At 38.5% G+C, this 18,843-nt stretch overlaps 1 protein-coding gene across 2 annotated transcripts in view; it reads right to left on the bottom strand.

Moving 5' to 3' along the window:
- The window catches only part of DYNC1I2 (dynein cytoplasmic 1 intermediate chain 2), a 28,962-nt gene extending 16,420 nt beyond the window's left edge, over positions 1–12,542 (bottom strand). The window contains exons 1-5 of one of the 2 annotated variants that reach the window (XM_084264258.1): positions 12,380–12,542; positions 11,022–11,139; positions 8,999–9,113; positions 5,557–5,647; positions 132–247 (exon numbers count right to left, since the gene is read on the bottom strand). In XM_084264258.1, the coding sequence (XP_084120384.1) occupies positions 132–247; positions 5,557–5,647; positions 8,999–9,113; positions 11,022–11,129 (430 nt within the window). In that variant the 5' untranslated portion in view covers positions 11,130–11,139; positions 12,380–12,542. The other variant, XM_084264257.1, reaches the window with a different exon arrangement.
- Between the last annotated feature and the right edge of the window lie 6,301 nt (positions 12,543–18,843).

The following is an 18,843-nucleotide window of genomic DNA, read 5'->3' as shown; positions in this document are numbered from 1 at the left end:
TATCAATTATCTCACAGATCAAACTTTATTCTACGTTAAGTTTCAAGGCCACAAACGTCGGCTCTAATTCAGTCAGTCCTCATTACTACAATTTAAAAAAAAAAAAGGGTAGTAAGAAGTTAACCATTCACCTTCCTTTGGCTGAGTCATAACAGGTGTTTGTGTCTCCTTTGTGTAAGTAACAATTTCTCGAGGAGGAAAGTCGACTTGTGTAATTTTCGCCATTCCAAGTTTAACAGGTCCACGTCTAAATAAAATTAATAGAAAAATCAGAAGATGTATTTAACTTTATGGATTACTTCACATTTTGCCTAAAATAATACCCAAGTCATCATGTCACAGCACTGCTTAGTCAAGCTTAAATCCACCAGAAACTTAACTTTGAAGTCACATGATTACAACTAATATTATTATTAAATCAACTGCGACAAAAAATGTGCAAATGAATATGCATGGACTACAGGATATAATTTTAAAGTTCTGTTATTTGTAGTTGACTAGGACACTGCTACATACATGACACATCCCTATCTTCAGTGACCTAGATCTCCTCACAGGAGTCATGTTTGTACAATGATGGTTCTAGAATTTTAGAGCTTAAAAAGCAGCTTAGTTATTTGGAGGGAAAAAGTATTTCCTAGTCCTTTTAACTTTGCTGTCCTTTTTTGTCTACCTCAAAGACACTATTTAGAATGCAGGAGTCCAAGTCTAATCTGCAAGTCACACATCCATAATATGTTACTCCAGAATAAAATACTGCAAATCTCATGATCTTTCTGATTTTAGCTTATGGAGGATCCCATAAATGTAGAAATGGCCAGGATGAAACTACAATGCATAATGCACTCCCAAAACCATGCAGTATTAATTCACTCATTGTAACTTCCTAAAAAAGTTAATTTCAGTGTGCATTATTGTTAGATCATTGCAATATTATTACAAATTACCTATATCAGATTTGGTTCTTATTACCCACCCCTTTTGAAAGATAAAAACGAAAAAAAAAAAAAGAGTAACTCCTTTTGAAAAGTTTTTGCAGGCAGAGTAATTTCTTATAGCATGATAGTGGTTTTAATAAGTACTTATAATTAACTACAGCTTTTATAAACACATTTATAAGAAAAGATGGAAAGCACTCTGTTTTTAAAGTTAATCTAGTATTTTTATTTTAAATTTTACATTTTCCCAAACAAAGTCTTAAAGAACAACAAGAATAAGTAAGTTTTATTATTAGAAATAAGCATTTTATGTACATTAAATAATTGGAAATGTTCCCATTGGAAGCAAACTGCACTAAGTCTAGGGATAGCGAGCTTCTGCTACTTACAGAACAGTCTCTTAACAACAACTTGGAAGTCTTAAAGAAAAAAATAAGCTCTTATTATCCATAAGTACATGAAAGAGGGAATATAAGAAATCTATGCAATACCCCAGATCGGAATCAGAGTGGAGCTGAAGAACTGATGGATCAGTATCCCAATGCAGCGTCCTGATACCCCAGGTTGAACAATCATGCAGCATTAGCAAAAAAGGCCAGAGATTAGTGGAGCAAATACACACTATGAAATGCTAGAGTTACAGTAAGCTTGTAGTTATTTCATTGTTCACAAGAAACAAAGCAATGTAACATCAGTTACAGGAAATCCAGCAAACATTCAGCACAATAATACATGCAGTAAATACAAAAGTTAAAAAGCAAATGCAGAATTCAGAGCTATTAGAAAAGAATTAAATTATTTTAAAGACTGAAAGTAAGAGCTCGCTAAACAAATGCAGCTTTTATGAGAGGCAAATAAAACTACTGACAGGAACTCATTGAAAACATAAAATTCTTTTTAAAATCTGTTCAGATTTGTTCATGTCATAGAAGACAGATTCGTTAACGTAATGCAGTCTTGCCCAGAGCAGTAAATATGTGGAGGAAACTGTCATATTGGTAAAGGAAATGAGTCAACATGTAAGCCTTTTGGTGGAGGGGCAAAAATGCATTTCCACTGGGACAGAGAACTGCTAGAGTTTCCAACATGTGACATAGCAGCAATTACGGGTTAAGCACTGCCTTGGGCTTCTAAGTGTCATCTGATTTACAGCCAACTCTGTTTAAGATACTTAAATCTCTTAGAAATAGTGGGCTTTATATTAATAACACATTTTAAAGTTGTGGAATAATGAAATAGATCTGTTCTGTTCAAGTCAGTTTTGTAAGAAATAAATCCTCTTTCTCCTTTCATTTCTAGCCTTCATCCCTTCTCCACAAATTTTTGTCTAGTCTTCTGCCAGCTACCAGACTTAGGTAGAATTTTAAACCAAGCCTGTAAGAGAGATCAACAGATGAACATGTGTAGTTTTTCTGAAGTCCTTGGATGCTATTATATTTCTTTTAAAAATAACGGCTTGTAACAAAAAAATCAAAACTATGTAATATTTTATTGTAAGTAAAATATTTTTGTTCCATAGACAATAACGTTCTTATAAATCAGGTGCACAATTCCTAAAGGTAAAGTTGACCTCAAAAATGTACAGACAATGCAATAAAACTTCATAAATATGGGTGTGTCATACACTACCTTTTTGAAAGTATGCATTAGAAAAATAACTATAGTTAAATACAAATCCACTGTCTTCATATTTAGCAAATAATTCTACATAACTGCTATTGCATCCACAGCAATAGCATAATACCTAAATATCTAAATTCTGTGCATCTGAAAACACACCATTTCACCATAAAGGTAAATACTTGGAGCTTACTTATTCTTTAGGTCTCTGCTATTTATCTTGACTAAATAGACTTAAGCTTGGAGTTTAATTTAGAGCCTGAGACTTCAGACTGGATATTGCTTGTATGTTGTTCAAGCATACATTCAAAAGAGAAAGAAAGCAGCAAACCCCAACAACCACCACTTGCATCTTTGCTTCTGCAAAGGATGACTTATCTACAGATCCAAATGCTGCATTATGACAATACTTGTCAAAGATTTTCTCAACTGTATTAGTCCCACTTGAGAGGAACTTGGGGGAATGGGTATGAATTTAAAAGGCTCTGATCTTTGTGCCCACTTAAGACTTAGCCCTTACTGAGGTTGCTTTCCTGCTTTCAAAGAATTCCTTTAACTTTCAGCAGTTCTTCAGTGTTATCAGGGATAATCTGTCTTTTAAATCAGTTCAAGTAAACCAGCAGTACAGGTTATACAGTTAAATCTCTCAGAAATGTTCTTTTAAAATAAAGAATATATTCTGAGCTAAAACTCACCTATTATACATGTACCAAAACAAATGTAAAACACTGTTCCTTTTGCTTTCCCAATGTTTGTTACACCTTAAAAGTTAACTGAATTTACCCACAAGCTTCAGTGAACAGAAGTTCCTAGTCTTTCACACATACCCAAAAGTCTCTGTATCTAGCTATGTTCTGAACACTTACTACATCTCAGAAAGTGTCTTCTGCATTTAAACTAATCCTGTGAAGCAACCACCTAATGTAAAAGTAAGCCTACTGTATTAATTTCCAGTCTTGAATTTATACTCCAAGGAAAATAGAGAACGAATAGTACCAAACTGGGAACCAAATCTCTGTTGACGAAAACAGCAAGACAGATGGAAGTAACAGCAGGAACAGAGTCTGAACACTGCTCTGCTAATTACTAAGTGAAGTTACTGAAAAGACTCAGCATCACAGAGGAGAAAAGACTAAACTAACAAAGGAGATCATCTTTGTATAGCTGCAGCATGACCAGAGAACAAATGGTCACAGGCCAGGAAAAAAGCCACCACCACCACTACCCCAAACTCCCCCCTCCCTGAAATAACACACTAATATGAAAGCCTTTAAGACTATCAAGCATAATGGAACAACTTTGGCTTTCTAACACATCTTGTATTGATAAGAAAGTCACCTGTGAAATGCCAGGTATAGCTCTAAGGGCTATCACACAGTCCCAACTTTCCCACCAATGGTCAGGTTCAAGTGTACATTAGGAATGCTGTACAACTGTGTACTAACAGACTAGGTGATAGACATCTGTTTACTGGGGGAGGTGAAGAATGTTATCCAGTGGTCAGAATCCCCCCGCTTATTCCCTAACAGCAACTCTACCTAGCCTTCAGTTTAGCTCTACATTCATACCTCCATGCCTTCAAGACCACAATCGTTCCTTGTCTGGGAAATTGTCAAGAGATGGAGTTAGCTTTAAAGCTTGCAGAAGCTTAAGATGCAAGTCAAAGCTTCCTAAGAAAATGTATGTGTACAACATTGTATTACTGTGCCCAATGAACATACAGAGAGCACAGTACACCGAGCTGGAGATTAATTCAGTACACAACATGTCATCACCCAATAAACCTGGCTTCTTCCAGGTAGTGATTTTAAATATAAAAGAATAACAATTTAATAAGCAATAATCACATAATGAAAATTTGCTTGTTAATCAGCTATGGAACAAGTATATTCATTCTTTACTAACGTAACAGGTGACCTTCAGTTGTATATTGTGCATAAGCTATACACAAGACCACACCTGGGCACTTTTTTAAAAGCAAAAAATGTCTGGGTTCATATCTGCTGCCACATGTATTCTGTTGTAACTCAATGGTTTGAAACAGGCATCTTGTAACCTTTGTTTGGGTCATTAAAATCTTAAATATTTTCAGACTAAGACTGTGTATTGTTACACATGCATAACCCACACATATCCTGGCTGTTACTGCAGTTTTAAAAAAGGTATTTCAAAGTATTCTAAGTATCATTTTTAAGCATTCATTTTCTCCAGAACAACTACTCATATAAGCACAGAAGTAAATGATGATCACTGCTTTAGTTTCACCCACGATGCATACTCAGTAAATTTTAAGTAAATTAATTTAATCTGCCAAGAAAATAAAAGTTACCAAAATTAATTAGGCAAATATTTATCTGATGCTTTTTAGAGCGGCACTTCTTGAAGCATCATGCACTAGAAAATGGTCAAATAGAAGTGGCAAGTACTGGACAGAAAGAAACCTGTGGCTGTACTAAGTCATGTTTTGGCCAAATGGAAGAGATTGTAAGTGTGTACAGGGATGGCTGCAAAGTGAAATAATAAGAAATACTGTTCTGAGTTAGGAAAAAAAAAAAAGAAATCCGAAGCAACGCAAAGTTTGTAGACAGTATCTTTTATTAGACCAGTTAGAAGAAAAATAGGAGACTGCCTGTCATCCATAGGGACCCACCTTTAGAAAAAAGTGGAAAGAGCCCCAAAGTCAGACTTTTCCCATTTTTTACTGTAATGAGACATTCATGCTTACAAGGACATTACCACAAGACATTCAGACTCATTTTACTTTCAACTCACAAGTTTAAACAACTCCACATTAATGTCACCAATTTCACATTAGGAAGTGTAGTTGCACTGCAAGTTTGAAATTACTTCCATAAACCAGTCACTGTTCACAGATTCAGGAACACTGTAACCTCATATTACTATATTATAATCAAGTAATTAACCTTGATTTTTCTAAAACTTAATTCTTCAGAAGACAAGCGTTAAGCAAATGAATATGAGAAGGAGAGTGACATACCTAGATCCAACAGCGCCATCACCAGAGTCCTGGCTCCCAGCCTCACTTGGCGTACTCACAGATTTGGAAGATGGAGAGGTAGGAGGAGGGACTAAATAGTGAAACAGACAGGTATCCGCTGTTACTACTCGCAGAGGTTGCACAGCTTAGGATGTTTTCAAATTAATTTAACATGAAGTATCAAAAAAAAAAGTGATGGCAAACAAAAAAATACATGGATGAAAATGAATAGTAGAAAGAGAGGGGAAAAGACAATGTTAACAATTCATGCTGGACTTTCATGCAATTGCTTGGCATTTATGCTTCTGGAGCATAGAAAAGGACATGGAGGGAGAGACATTTAAGAGAAAAATGAGTGGAAAAAAAGTATTTTTAAATTGAACTTCTGACAAATGATGGCATCAATTTTCAAAGGGTAATTTCCACTCAATCATGTTGGTTACATATAAAAGGAAGACAGTTGTTCATATAGTTTTGACAACAGCTTTCCTTAAAAATTAGATATTAAGTATACTTCACTAGTAATGTGATTTCAAAATATATAATCACCAAGAGCGGACCAAAAGAAGTGGCTTTGTTGGACAGCAAACTGTTATTTTTGTTCTAGCCTGGATCAAATGAACAAAAAATCCTGTATATTACAACAAAGTTTCTGGTGCTGGGTTTTGGGGAATTTCTGTGTTTTCTTTCTTTTTACATACTGTCTAGTACTTTTTCTTAAAAGCCAATTAGTTTTCATCATGTAGATGAAGATTGCAATTACCATTTAAAAAGCAGGATTTTTTTACAAACTGATATATAATAGTGAGTGATAGCATGCAATCTGATACAAACACAAAGCTATTTTAATATTCCTGTTTAGAAATAGTGAAACTATTCAATGGAACTTTGGTTTGTGCTTAAGAATCAGGGTGTGTGTGGAAGGCCCTTATATGCTTCATTTTTCAGTGATACATAAAACATTCATAAAACACAGTCACTCCTTAGCAATCCCTTAAGAGAACCTTTAACCTGCTGAACACAAGTTGCATACAAGTTATATACATAAGTTGGTATCCCCTCTGCCAGGGGTCAGGCAAGGGAGACTTCTGAATTGAGATCTGCCACTTTTCTAGAGAGATTCCTGAAATCACAACTATGTTGTGAATTCTGAAGAATGTTTCCATCCCACCCCAAAACAGAGACATGACTCTGCTTGACAAAAATTCTGCCCTAAATTTACAAAATTATAGTCAATACTTTGATTTATTAAATATTCATTACTCCTACAGGAGAAAGTTTTATATAGGTCTAGAATAATAGTTCAGAAATTCATACAAATTCACACATTTTACACATATATCTAAGTAAATATGGTTGTATATATAAAAGTACATATATGCTCTTCAACACATCACTGGCATCTACTGAATAATCTATACTAAATGTCATGCCCACAGGCCTTTATATTCCTACATAATTTCTGTGCATGATCAGAAACGATGACACTTGAAATATCACCCTTCCTTAACTGAAGGGGTGCCATTACAACATACCTGGTTACCAAGTACAGAGCCAGCCAGCTCTGTCCCGCAGCAGCGCTGGCCAGAAGACCCCAGGAGGTTACCTTTGATGCTACAGCACCCTCTCGTGGGGCAACTGCTTTACAGACACCCTCCCCTGAGAGAGGGGAAACCTATTTAAGGGCCAACAGTCTCACGGAAAGACCAAGTAAAATTCCACCTGCCCCAGCAGAGGATGAAAGTGTTAATACCTCCCAGAAGGTTATTTTGGTTCACTAACTTATGGCTTATGTAACAATATGGTAGATATCAAAAGCATGCTGACACTGTTACGGCCCCTTCTCCTGTAAGAGAGCTACCTCTCTCTGGCAGTTAACAACTTAGGAATTTTTAATACAACTTTCCATGAAGGAATCTAGTCTCAAGCTATCCACCTGCACCTACAATGCGAGCTCAAGCTATCTGCACGCCAAACTGGTCAGCTGTGAGGTAGCTTCAAGTAGAATCACTGTACTGTCATACTTTGCCAGCATCCAGACAGCAGGTTGAGCCAGTGCCTCAGGCATGCTACTCAAACGTAGCAAGTAGGGTGTCTAAGCTTAATATAGGATCCGGACCAGATCTGGGTATTCTGAAAGGGAACAACATGAATTCCCTACAAATCTCTGTTCATTGAAGGGTGCGTCTAAGTAGATGCTCAATGGAATTAAATACAACACTCACATGGGTGTGTAACAGCTACTTTCAGTGTACGCAATGACTTGCTTTGAGGACTGACTATCCTGTGGGTTTTATGTTCTCTCTCACAGATTAAAAAAAAACAACCTAACAAAAACCATAGAAATTTCTGAAAGTGTGTCATCAGCTGCCTTAGAAAAACTCACACAAGTGTTCAACTTTTATCCTGCCAAACAAAACCTCTAATAGCTAAGAATTCAGACTGCTGTACACTAGTGCTAACGGAGCCTTAATCTGTGAGAGCAGTTCAAACCACTGAAAATGAATGCTGTGGCTGCTGGAATGGGAGCCGCCATAACAGTGTTTATTCCACATTCACCTCTGAACACCTGAGAACTATGTAAAATCAATTATGAAAATGTAGTCACAGATAAAAAAATAATTTCTTATGGATATAGTGTGTTTGCAAATGCAGTGGAAATAGACCCTTACCATTGAGCCAAACTGAAAAGTAAGTTTTAAACCCCTTAAATTTCAGAGTTAGAGACAAATAGTGGAGTTGAATTATCACCCTCTTCACTTCCATCTCCCAGAGATGTAACTATGTAAAGGCAAAAAGCAACAACCAATATGCTAACCCATCCAACAGTGGCACAGACATGAATCATCATCTTTGGTAATTAAATTTTATCCTTAGACTTGCTATTACTCCAACGTCAGTCAGGTATTTGAGACAAGGAAAATCAGGGTGTAGAAGATGCAGAAAAGAAACAATCCAACTGCACAAGAATATCATAATTAAAATTTGGGATTATGAAAAAGAGAAAGGAAGAAAACAAGAGAAATAATGCATGGGGAAAATAAGAGACAAAACAAAAAACCAAACAACAAACACATGATAACAAAAAGACCCCAAATAATTCACTAAGCATAAACAGCATGTTTAAAAGATAGTACTATTAATGTCTAATGAAGCACATCACCTGACATTTATAACAGAGATCATGCAGGACAATAATAAAAAAACCTGACATGTATACCCCCAAAAAATACTAGCTAGAGAATGTTCATGCTAGTTATATAAATATCACAACCCTAGCAAAAAAAAACCACTCTAAACAAACCAACCAACTACCCACCCACCACCAAAATACCCAAACCAACCCCCCCCCCCCCCCCCCAAAAAAAAAAAACCCAAACCAAAACAATCCAAACAGAAAGCTCCCAAAGATTTATCTCAAACTATGCATTAACATTCCTACCAACAGGAGACTCCGGTGTCAACCCCATGCTCTGAAGTAACGCTTCAGCTTCTCTTCTCTTCTTTTCAAGATCAGATTCTTCTTGTACAGGAAGAACTTCTTTCTTCTGATCAGTCTAAGAGTAATTCAATAATTATAGCATTTAACAGGTATTAAAACCTGGTTTTATTTATTGTTTTTTGGTTTATTGTTTTTACTTGGTTTTTATGCTACTGAAACCCATCATCATACAGATTAGGTATTCACCTCTAGTAAGTCTGATGGGCCTTTCTGTAGATAAAGTAAACAGAAATCACAAAATTTTGTGGCTTTATTACTCTCTTTAAAAGACATACAACATGCAAAAAGTACCTTATTCATCAAAATGACTGACACTTCATAAAATCAGTACCTTTTTTACAGTAATACTAAGTGTCATAAAAAGGAAAGACTGTAAAAAAAGTATTATTTACCTGTGCATAAAAGTATTCTAAAGACACAAACATATTTTTCCAATTGTAAAGTGACAATAACCTTTTCAAAGAAAATATTACATTGTTAGAATGACAGTATGAGTCACCTCTTTTTGGTCAAGAAAGTATTAGGACACTTGACTAGTAAGAGGACATACTAAAGTGTGTAGCAATTTATAAAATTATAAAAGTAATTATTGTTTATGTGTACATTTTAAGCTATTTTTAAAACAAAAACATCAAGAAACTGTTCAGTGAGAAATCTTTCTTTTGAACCTCAGATTTTACAAAAAAAAGGAAAAACTCTTAAAACTTTGCAGTAACTTCAAGATTAGAAGGCATTTAAGTAGTTTTCTTTAAGTTGTGTTACTATCTGCTAGATTTCGGGAAAAAAAAAGGATAATAAAAAGTACCCTCCATCCTCTTAATTTGGAAATAACACAGGCTCTTCTGTGAAAGATACTGAATGCTCCATATCCTTTCACGCTCATTTAACTGTAACTCAGTCACAGAAATATAATTCACAGCTTATGGTGTTCACAAGTCAGTCACTGGCAAGTGAGTATTCTTGTATTTGTATCAGTTGATATTTACAAGCCTTTAATAGAAGCAGCGAAATCTAGATGAAGCTATTCCTTCCCTGTGCCACGATTAAAGCCTTAATTGCTCCTGGCATGACTGAACATTAGGCTTCTAATGTACTGCACAATTCCTTTTCAAAAGGCAATTCCCAGGTTTCAGATCAAATTCTCAACTGATAAAATATTGCATCACACATGGAATCTCAGATACAGACAATGCACTGTCACAAGATCAAAACATAATCTGAGATATTTCCCTCTCCTTTTTGACTGAATCATGCAGCTGGCAGTGGCCCAGTCTTCAGTCATACGCTAATTTAGAACACCAACAACATCATCACCAAAACATAGAGGAGTATTGAAAAAGTACTTGCAAACATTCCAGCAAAAGTTCATTCTATGAGGCATAATCTGCATTCAGGTGAAACACACTAATAAATCACTGATTGTCACATACTTCAGCAGAGAGCAATCCAAAAGACTGTTAACAAATCCAGTCTAACACAGCATACACATCCTGAGAGTTGCTCTGATTTTAAAATCCAGGCTAAAAATGAGTCAAAGAGCAGAAGAATGTAGCACATTGTTTGTACAATAATAACACTGAGATACACTTCATACAGACATTTCAGAACTGCAATTCAGAAGTAAGTTCTGTAAATAACACCATCACAACTCACTAAGCAGAGCTTTTGTGCAATAATTCACAGTGATTTCATTATGTCCCATGTACACAAATAGTTTTAAAAATCCAAACTTTATGCAAGCATAGGGTTTAAAAAAAACATCTACCTTATTATGTGGATAATTCTAAAGAAGTAGAAGTAGGTGTTTGCTCTTATCAGAAAAGCGCTGTGTTTGCATCAGCAACCAACCATTAAATAGACACTCCATGAATAACACGTAGCAAATGATTAAGTGAACCTACTCTTAAATTCTGCACAAGTTACATATGCAAAGTCAAATTTCAAAGAGAAAATTATTTCTTACTTCTTTTTTCTTTCTTTCTTCCTCCTTTCTCTTCTTCTCCTCTCTGATTTGAGCTAATCGTTGCTTCTTACGCTCCAACTCCGCCTTCAGTTCACTTTTGTCAGACATGGCTGAAACACTGATTAACAGAGATCATATCACTCTTTTTTGTTTGGTTTGGGGCTTTTTTGTTGTTTTGTTTAATAGCAGCTTTCCTTTAAAAAGTGTGTTATTAAAGGAATTACACTAGCTTGCCAAAACCAAAACTCTGAGAAGCCTTAAAATAAAAGTTGAAAAAAAAAAAAATCACATTCCTATTTCCACATTTCTTTCACTTAATACAATCTCAGTAGTAAAGGAACTGATGTAATACGAACAGAAGTAGGATACAGTGGCAGCATCCACTCCTAAGGTAGTTCTGAGGCTGTTTGAAGGAACTGCTTTGAAAGAAGCATTAGGTACAAAAGATGGGGCTATCTCATCTTGCCATAGGTCTCTGTACAGCTGAAGAGCCAACTACGAGACTGAAAACAACAAAGAACTGAAACTGTGTGCCAACTATGAGACTGAAAACGCATCTGTGCACTGAAAAGCAGGAAAAACGATGCAAGCCTCATACATGCAGCTCAATATGCCTAGTAGGATGCATACTTGGGTAAGCACATGTATTCCTCCGTTCTGCAAACGATTAAACCCTAGTCAGTACATTTAAGAAATCCACTGCCAGCGTTATCGAGTGGCATTGCCGTGTCGCTTTCAAAAGGCGGTAGGCAGGTGCGTTGTCACCGCACCACGGATCCCTGCCTGTCTAATGGCGAGCCAGGCAAGCAAAGCGGCACCAACCGAGCCCTCCTGAGGACAGGCGCGCCCCGCCCGGGCTGGCCGCGGTACGGAGCGGGTACCGCCGGGACCAAGTGCCCCGCCCGAATCCCACGCGGGCGAGCGCAGCAGCGCACTCCCACCCTGACAGGGCCCTACCACACCCCGAGGCCCAGACGGCGGCTACACTGCCTAAGCCCGCCCGTCCCCTTCTCCCACGGATCGAGGAGCGAGCCCCGGCGCGGGCCGCACCCCCCCGGCCCCACCCCGCTGCCGCGCCCCTCTCTCGACAGGGCGAGGCCGAAAGACAGAAAGTTCCCACAGGCAGGCAGCGAGGCCAGGCCGGGAGGGACCGCAGCGCCAGGCGCGGCGCGGCCACCGCGGGACCCCCGCGCACCTGGCAGCTGGACCTCCTTCTGCTCCGACCGCCCCTCGGCCACAGCGCCCCGCTCCGCTTCCGCCGCTTCACAAAGGCGCCGGCAGCTGACAGGCAGCAGCCTACGGCAGGCGTCGAGGGCCAAACCACGTCCGAAAGCGTTGCAGGATGCGCAAGAACTTACAGGAACTGCGGAAGGACACGGAGGTAAGTACAGAACCGCTGTGCGCTCAGACACCAGCGCCCCACTCGTTCGCACCGTCGGGGGAAGCGGTCTGAAAGGAATTCGCCTGGGGAACGAGATAGAACACGTCCAAAGGCCTAACACCGAATCCCTCCCGTGTAGCGCTGGTGAAGCAGCTTTGAGAACAACGACGCCCGACAGGCAGCGCGCCGCGCTGGGCGGGCCTCGGCTCAGCGCCCTACGGCTCGGGCGTGGCGCTGCCGCGCGCTGCATGATGGGAGATGTAGTCCTTTGGGCGCCCGGCCGGGCCCCGCGCCCGCGGAGTCTGGGAAGCGAGCGCCACCGCGTGCCGCTGGGCGGCTGGCAGGCGCGGTCCCGCATGCGCGCTCTTTGGTTCGCTGTTCGCGGGGGCTCGCGCGGTGGCTGGAGCGCGTGGGTCGTGCCTGTGGCAGGATTCGCCTCACGGGGAGGCCAGGGCGGCATGCTTGCGCGGGGCTTCGCTTTCTCCTTCGGTTGGGCTCCACGGGGAGCGAGGGTCCAGGCTAGCCACCGCCGTGCCTGGAGACCAGCTGGTTTTAAACGTAGGCTGGACAGGCGGGTAGCCGGCCTCCCTTCGGTGACCCGAGGGCAAGGTGTAAAAGGCTGGTGTGCTCTGAGTGACGAGACTGCCCGCGCTAGATCTGGTTTGCATGGATGTCAGCAAGCAGAGTTGGGTTGTGGGGTTGATAATGGCGTTACACATTATCAGACTGCTCCATCATCTGTGAAGAATTGGGTAAAGCAGTGCCAAATGTGAACCGCACCAGTGAGCATCATGTGGGAATGGAGTTCCACGGTTAACTTTGGTGCACGTGTGAACTGGTAGCAAATGACTTTGCTGTTTGCCAGTTCTTCTAAATTAATAAGTACTTTGCCACTTTATCCTATGGAGACACGTATCACGTTTTCCTAGCTTTCTTCCCTGGCTGCTGAGTTTGTGCCGACTGATCATGATCTCAGGGAAGTGCTTGATTCCTCTTACTGCTGATCCTCCAAAATGGCACTTAACCCGAACAGAAGTAATACGGACATGTGTGGTTCAAACTGAGCATGTCTTCACGACACTCCGTGAGATGAAGCTTTTAGAGGCAATAATTATCAGCTCCAGTTAGGGCTAAAGTTTCTACTATTACAAATTGGAAGATTTTCTTTAAAATCACTGGATCATTATGGATCGTTTTTGCCTGGTGAGTATATCTTCTGAACTGGTGCGGACGAGCACTGGAAAAAGACTGCACTTGCAGTCAGGCTCTGTCAGGCCGTGATTCTGTTACCTGTCATAAGCGGAACAGGTTGGTTGGTGCTCTGCTGGGATAGCTTCTAGCAGCTGCAGGAGTCAGAGTTGATTATTCACTCTTCTGTAGTCTTCAGTGTGAGTTAGGGTCCATACTGTACCTTAAGAAAAATTAGAAAAGCTGACTTGTCTAGATGGCTGCTGATCACTGAATAACCACCCTGCATTTTCTAGGAATATGGGTGTTGCCATTCACAAAAACTGAAGTGAAACTACCAAGGCAAATTGTATAATGTGCAAGAGAAGGAGTTGCATTTTTCTTCAGAGGTGGACATATGAAGATGATAGTAATGAATTTCTAGAAAGACCTGTTGTTTTTCAATTTATTTGCCAACATTTTTTAATATCATCTGAATAATGTGTGCATCTGAGAACAGGAATATGTCTTATTTCGGCATTTTACATATGCTTCTCCTTTGGCCATAAAATACTAATTTTGTATTTGAGGCTTTCCAGTAATATTTTTCTAGTTTACAGCTAAAATTGTGAATGTAGGAGTCGGATATTTCACACTTGTAATCAGTTCAGCCAATTGATTTTTGGTAATTCATCTTCAACACTGAAGTGTGTTTCTTGGTCCTGAACCTACATAAATTTGCTTTAATTGCTTTCATTTTTACATTAGTTTTTCATTTTAGAACACAGCAACTACAATAGCTAATTTTTGCAGCAGACACCTCTCTTACTCTGTGTAAATTATAACTATAGTTTTCAAATAGCTGTTTCTGGGTCAATTTAGCAGTCACACTGACAGAATGCAAACTCCATACAAATACATTTCTGATTTTTTTTTTCCAGCAGTCATTGATCTCACAAATAATACCAGTTTAATTTAAATAATCTGATACATTTTTTACCAGCTGGAAAGAACATGAAGCTTATAATGGGACAACAGCTCTGAGAAAGCATACTGGTTGTAGGTGTTTACAAGTGAGTGTTTTCTTCTACCCTCAGCTTCCTGGTGACAGTATCTTTTGGTATAGTGAATCCAAATCTTATATTGATCTCTAAGAATGTGGAGAAGTTATACCATGAGGTGGGCTCTTTCTGTATCTAGGAGTAGGAAAACAGGTTAGAGGGTATTTTGCGCACACGTCCTATGCATTGTGTCACAGATGAACACAGCTTAAGATGCGAACACCAGCTTTAACAGTCATTGTGGACACAAAACAGAATTCATGTATTACTGAGAAGTTATTTTTAGACATTTAAAGGAATGATAAAGATAAATCAGGTTTCTTCTGCGGATGAATGGGAATCCAGACTAAACAAGAAGATAGCATGAGATTCAGAAGAGCCTCTACTTATGTATTTTGGATAACATTAGACTTCTGTGTTGCTTGTCACGTTATTGTGCTGCTGGAGAACAGTGACTTGCTCTGGAGTATGAGCCCAAGATCTATGCTGGAGAAGGAAGTTCCCTCCTCAAGTAACTGCCACTTGCTGCAGTGTCCTCTCTAGTATGAGAGACTGGGAAAAGTCTGGCCTACCGTACTCCATTAAGGCTCCATTTTAGTTTTCTTCTTTTTTTGTAAGTTTTCAGGAAAATTAAATCTCCATCTTACAGACTTACTGGAATTAAAATAATCATGAAGATCGCATCCCACATGTCCTGGTTTCGGCAGGGATAGTGTTAACTTTCTACCTAGCAGCTGGTATAGTGCTGTGTTTTGGATTTAGGATGAGAACAATGTTGATAACACATTGATGTTTTAGTTGTTGTAAAGTAGTCAAGGACTTTTCGGCTTGTCATACTGGCCTGCCGAGGAGAAGGTGGGGGCATGCCTGAGAACCTGGTAGGAGACACAGCCAGGAGAGCCGGCCCCAACTGGCCAAAGGGATATTCCATACCATATGACCTCGTGCTCCATATGGGGGTTGGCTGGGAGGCAGGGCAGCTGAGGAACTATCATCATCATCATCATTCTCATTTCATCATCATCATTATCATTCCCCTTCTGTCCTATTAAACTGTCTTTATCTCAATTTATGAGGTAGGTTTTTTTTTTTTTCCTTTTTGATTTTCTCCCTCATCCCACCAGGGAGGGGAAAAGCGAGCAAACAGCTATATGGTTTTAGCTGGTGTCTGGGTTAACCACACCACCATAATATAAAGATACAACTTGTCTAGTATCATGTAATAGTCATGCTTTTTCCTTAGAAAATTTGCTGTATTGCTAATATAGGTTTCCATCTGTCCTTCTCCCCCCTTTCCTATTCCTGCTAGATAGACATATGTTTTTTCTGTTGTGTGGAAATAAGGTGATGGTGAGTGATGGATCCTTTCTTAGATGAGAACACTTTTGCAATCTGGTCACCTTTGGCATAAAACACATACACTACTGAATGGCCCAGCACTTAAGAGTGATTCACTACTAAGCATTATAGAAAATAGGTTTACCAGTTGAAAAATTCCAAGGCAAATTCTCCTTCCTTGGTGTGGTCTGTGTATGGTATTCTGTTCTTTTCTATTATGTGTTTAAGAGAGAAGATAATGAGAACTTCTCAAGGGATCCTGTAATGCACCAAAACCTGCACTAGTTCTAATGGTTTTAAGAGAGAGTATGAAAACTGCCAAAGAATCAGTCAAAAGGAGCTAATTTCAGATATATTGTATGCCAGGCTGTATTCTATCCTTGGTTAGTGCACCTATCTCCCATTAACCTGTGTGCAAGTTTTGTGTGTTAATCAAAGGGTGAATATGTTTGAATATTTGTTAAAATGATAACAGAGTTCCTTTTGTTTGCATTATGTTAGCATTATTAGCCAATAAGATAATAGGATAAATAAGGAGAGATAAAGCATTTAGTTTTCAGGGGCTTTTAAAACCTTTTATTAAGTAGTCAATTATTTTTCTGTATGTAAGCAAAATGGGTATCTTATACAATTTTAAAGTATATTGTAGACTAGAATTAATATGATCAAAGGCACACTAAAAAACTAAGTTTTTACTAAAAATTAATGTATTTTCATCCAGTGACATCAAATTACTTGTTCTAGGAATGTTAAATAATTGCCCATGTCAAGTACTTCGTAATTACTTACAAATTAAATAAGAGAGTTAAAAAGATTAAGCGACAAGACCACAGGGATTCAAATTTAGGATTTCTAGCTTTCATTCTTGCCACAAAGTAATATTTAGAGTTTTCACATTCTTTTGAGAGTTAAGTCACTGACTCATGGCATTTGTCAGTTTTGTTCACTAAAGACCAGTGCCATGGAGTCATTTTACTGGTAACAGGAGTGTAAGGTAGAGGTTATTCCTTTTTTAGATCTTGCTAATGAGTTGGAAGGTCTGAAAAGTTAGGTGGAATTAAGCTATAGAGCAAACACATAACCAGCCATTTTTAATATAAAATTTTTCTCAGAGTATCTCTTACTTTTTAACTTAAATTAATATTTACTTTTTAAAGTAAGTTGCGAGGCGGTAGGTAGTTGGAAATTTATTTATTACTAGTAGAACCCAGCTCCTATGCTGTATTTATAAAACACCTGTGCAGACAGGAGATGTCATAGATCTCCTGGATCAATTACTGCAGCCATCTGGTTTATAGTAATCACCCTGCTGGAATGTATCACAAGTGGCAGAGCAAATGCAGTGAGAAGGGGCAAGATAACAGGGATGTGTTCCATATCCCAAATAAAATGGGATAACCTGGTCCCAAATGGAAGTAGTCTTTCTCTGTCTGAATATTTAACAGAGTATGATAGAACTTTATCAGCTTTATTCACATAGGTAATGTGCTAACTGTAGTGTTTGTAAGGGGATTTTGTGTGGATCCTCCAACAGTTTTTTTACATAAAAACGTCACTTCTGAAAATCTGGTTGGCTGTCAATGAAGCCTGTTGCTGCTAAGCTGTATTTGAATTTGATTCGGATTTTTGTTGTATTTCAAATACATTAAAATCTGTCACTGAGACTCTCCAAAATATGTGTGCATTCCTATGGAAAAAATAATAGAAACAAGTTATAAATGCAAACCATGTATAATGTTGGTAAACATGATTTGGATAGCTAAACCAATCTACTTGCTACTTAAGGGCTAATGTTAGTTTAATTTTGTGTGCTCTAAACAAACAAGATTTCCTTTAGTTGATTTTTAGATTGTTTTTCTAGACAAACACATGATATTGCTGGTTTGTTGTTTTTTTTTAAATCAGGATAAATTTTATCTTTCTTCTTTGCTTGAACCAAGTTTGACTGCATTAATATCGTGTTATTTAATCTCTTTGGCAAGTGTTTTGGATTATGTTTTCTTGTGAAATGGTCTGATCTGTGCAAGTAGTTTGTTTTTCAATAAACACATTTTGAACAAAAGTAATCTGCTTAGGTTTGAATGGTACATTATTCAATAGCCTTGATTACATTAGTGCCTCTGTATTGAGACAGAGAAAAAAATGCAAAAGGCCTTCTGTAAGGCTTGTAAATGGAATATGTTTATGTGAAGTATAGACTTAAGTAAGTGTACATCATGTTTCCCATGACACGTGATTTTAAGTCTCAAGAAAACCATAAGGCAATGAAATGCACACATTATATAGTATTAGAAATTTAAACAACTGCTGAATGCAGTTTTTTAGAGGCTGAGATAACTAAACAATGTCCTGCAAATACGATGTATTTTGCCGCTGTGAGTGTATATATGTCTGTGAGTGGATACTCTACCGCTGGCAAATTTTTATCCAATAAGAACTTTTAACCATACGCATCATCACCACAGGCCTTGATGGCTGTCAGTGCTACGTTTTCCATGGAGGCAAATCTGTCATTTCTGGCAGAAAAAGTTTTTGTAAGATATGAGTCTGTTTGTCTCAGAGAAAGCAGTTTGTGGGGGTTTTTTGGTTTGTTTTTTTTTTCTTTTTTAAATTTGCTACTGAAATCTCTTCTGTGTGGATATTTTTAACAGGAGGTTAAGAAGTTATTGTATGTTGAAGTACAATGATTACGCTAAATCAGGTTGGACTTTATCTCTGGATGTCCTTTCCCAGTCTCGTCTCCTATGGGGCTGGGGTTTTTTTCTCCCTGTATTCACAGCACCATGTAATTCTTCTTATGCAACACCCTCCTGTGAAATAGAAATCTGGAATCCTATGCAGTGTTAGTAGTTTACAATCAAACTCTGTTTTTCTG

This window comes from Gallinula chloropus (assembly GCF_964237585.1).
Source record: "Gallinula chloropus genome assembly, chromosome: 5".
Lineage (NCBI taxonomy): Eukaryota > Metazoa > Chordata > Aves > Gruiformes > Rallidae > Gallinula > Gallinula chloropus.
The sequence above is the reverse complement of the archived record's forward strand: the minus strand, read 5'-3'. Positions and strand labels throughout refer to the sequence as shown.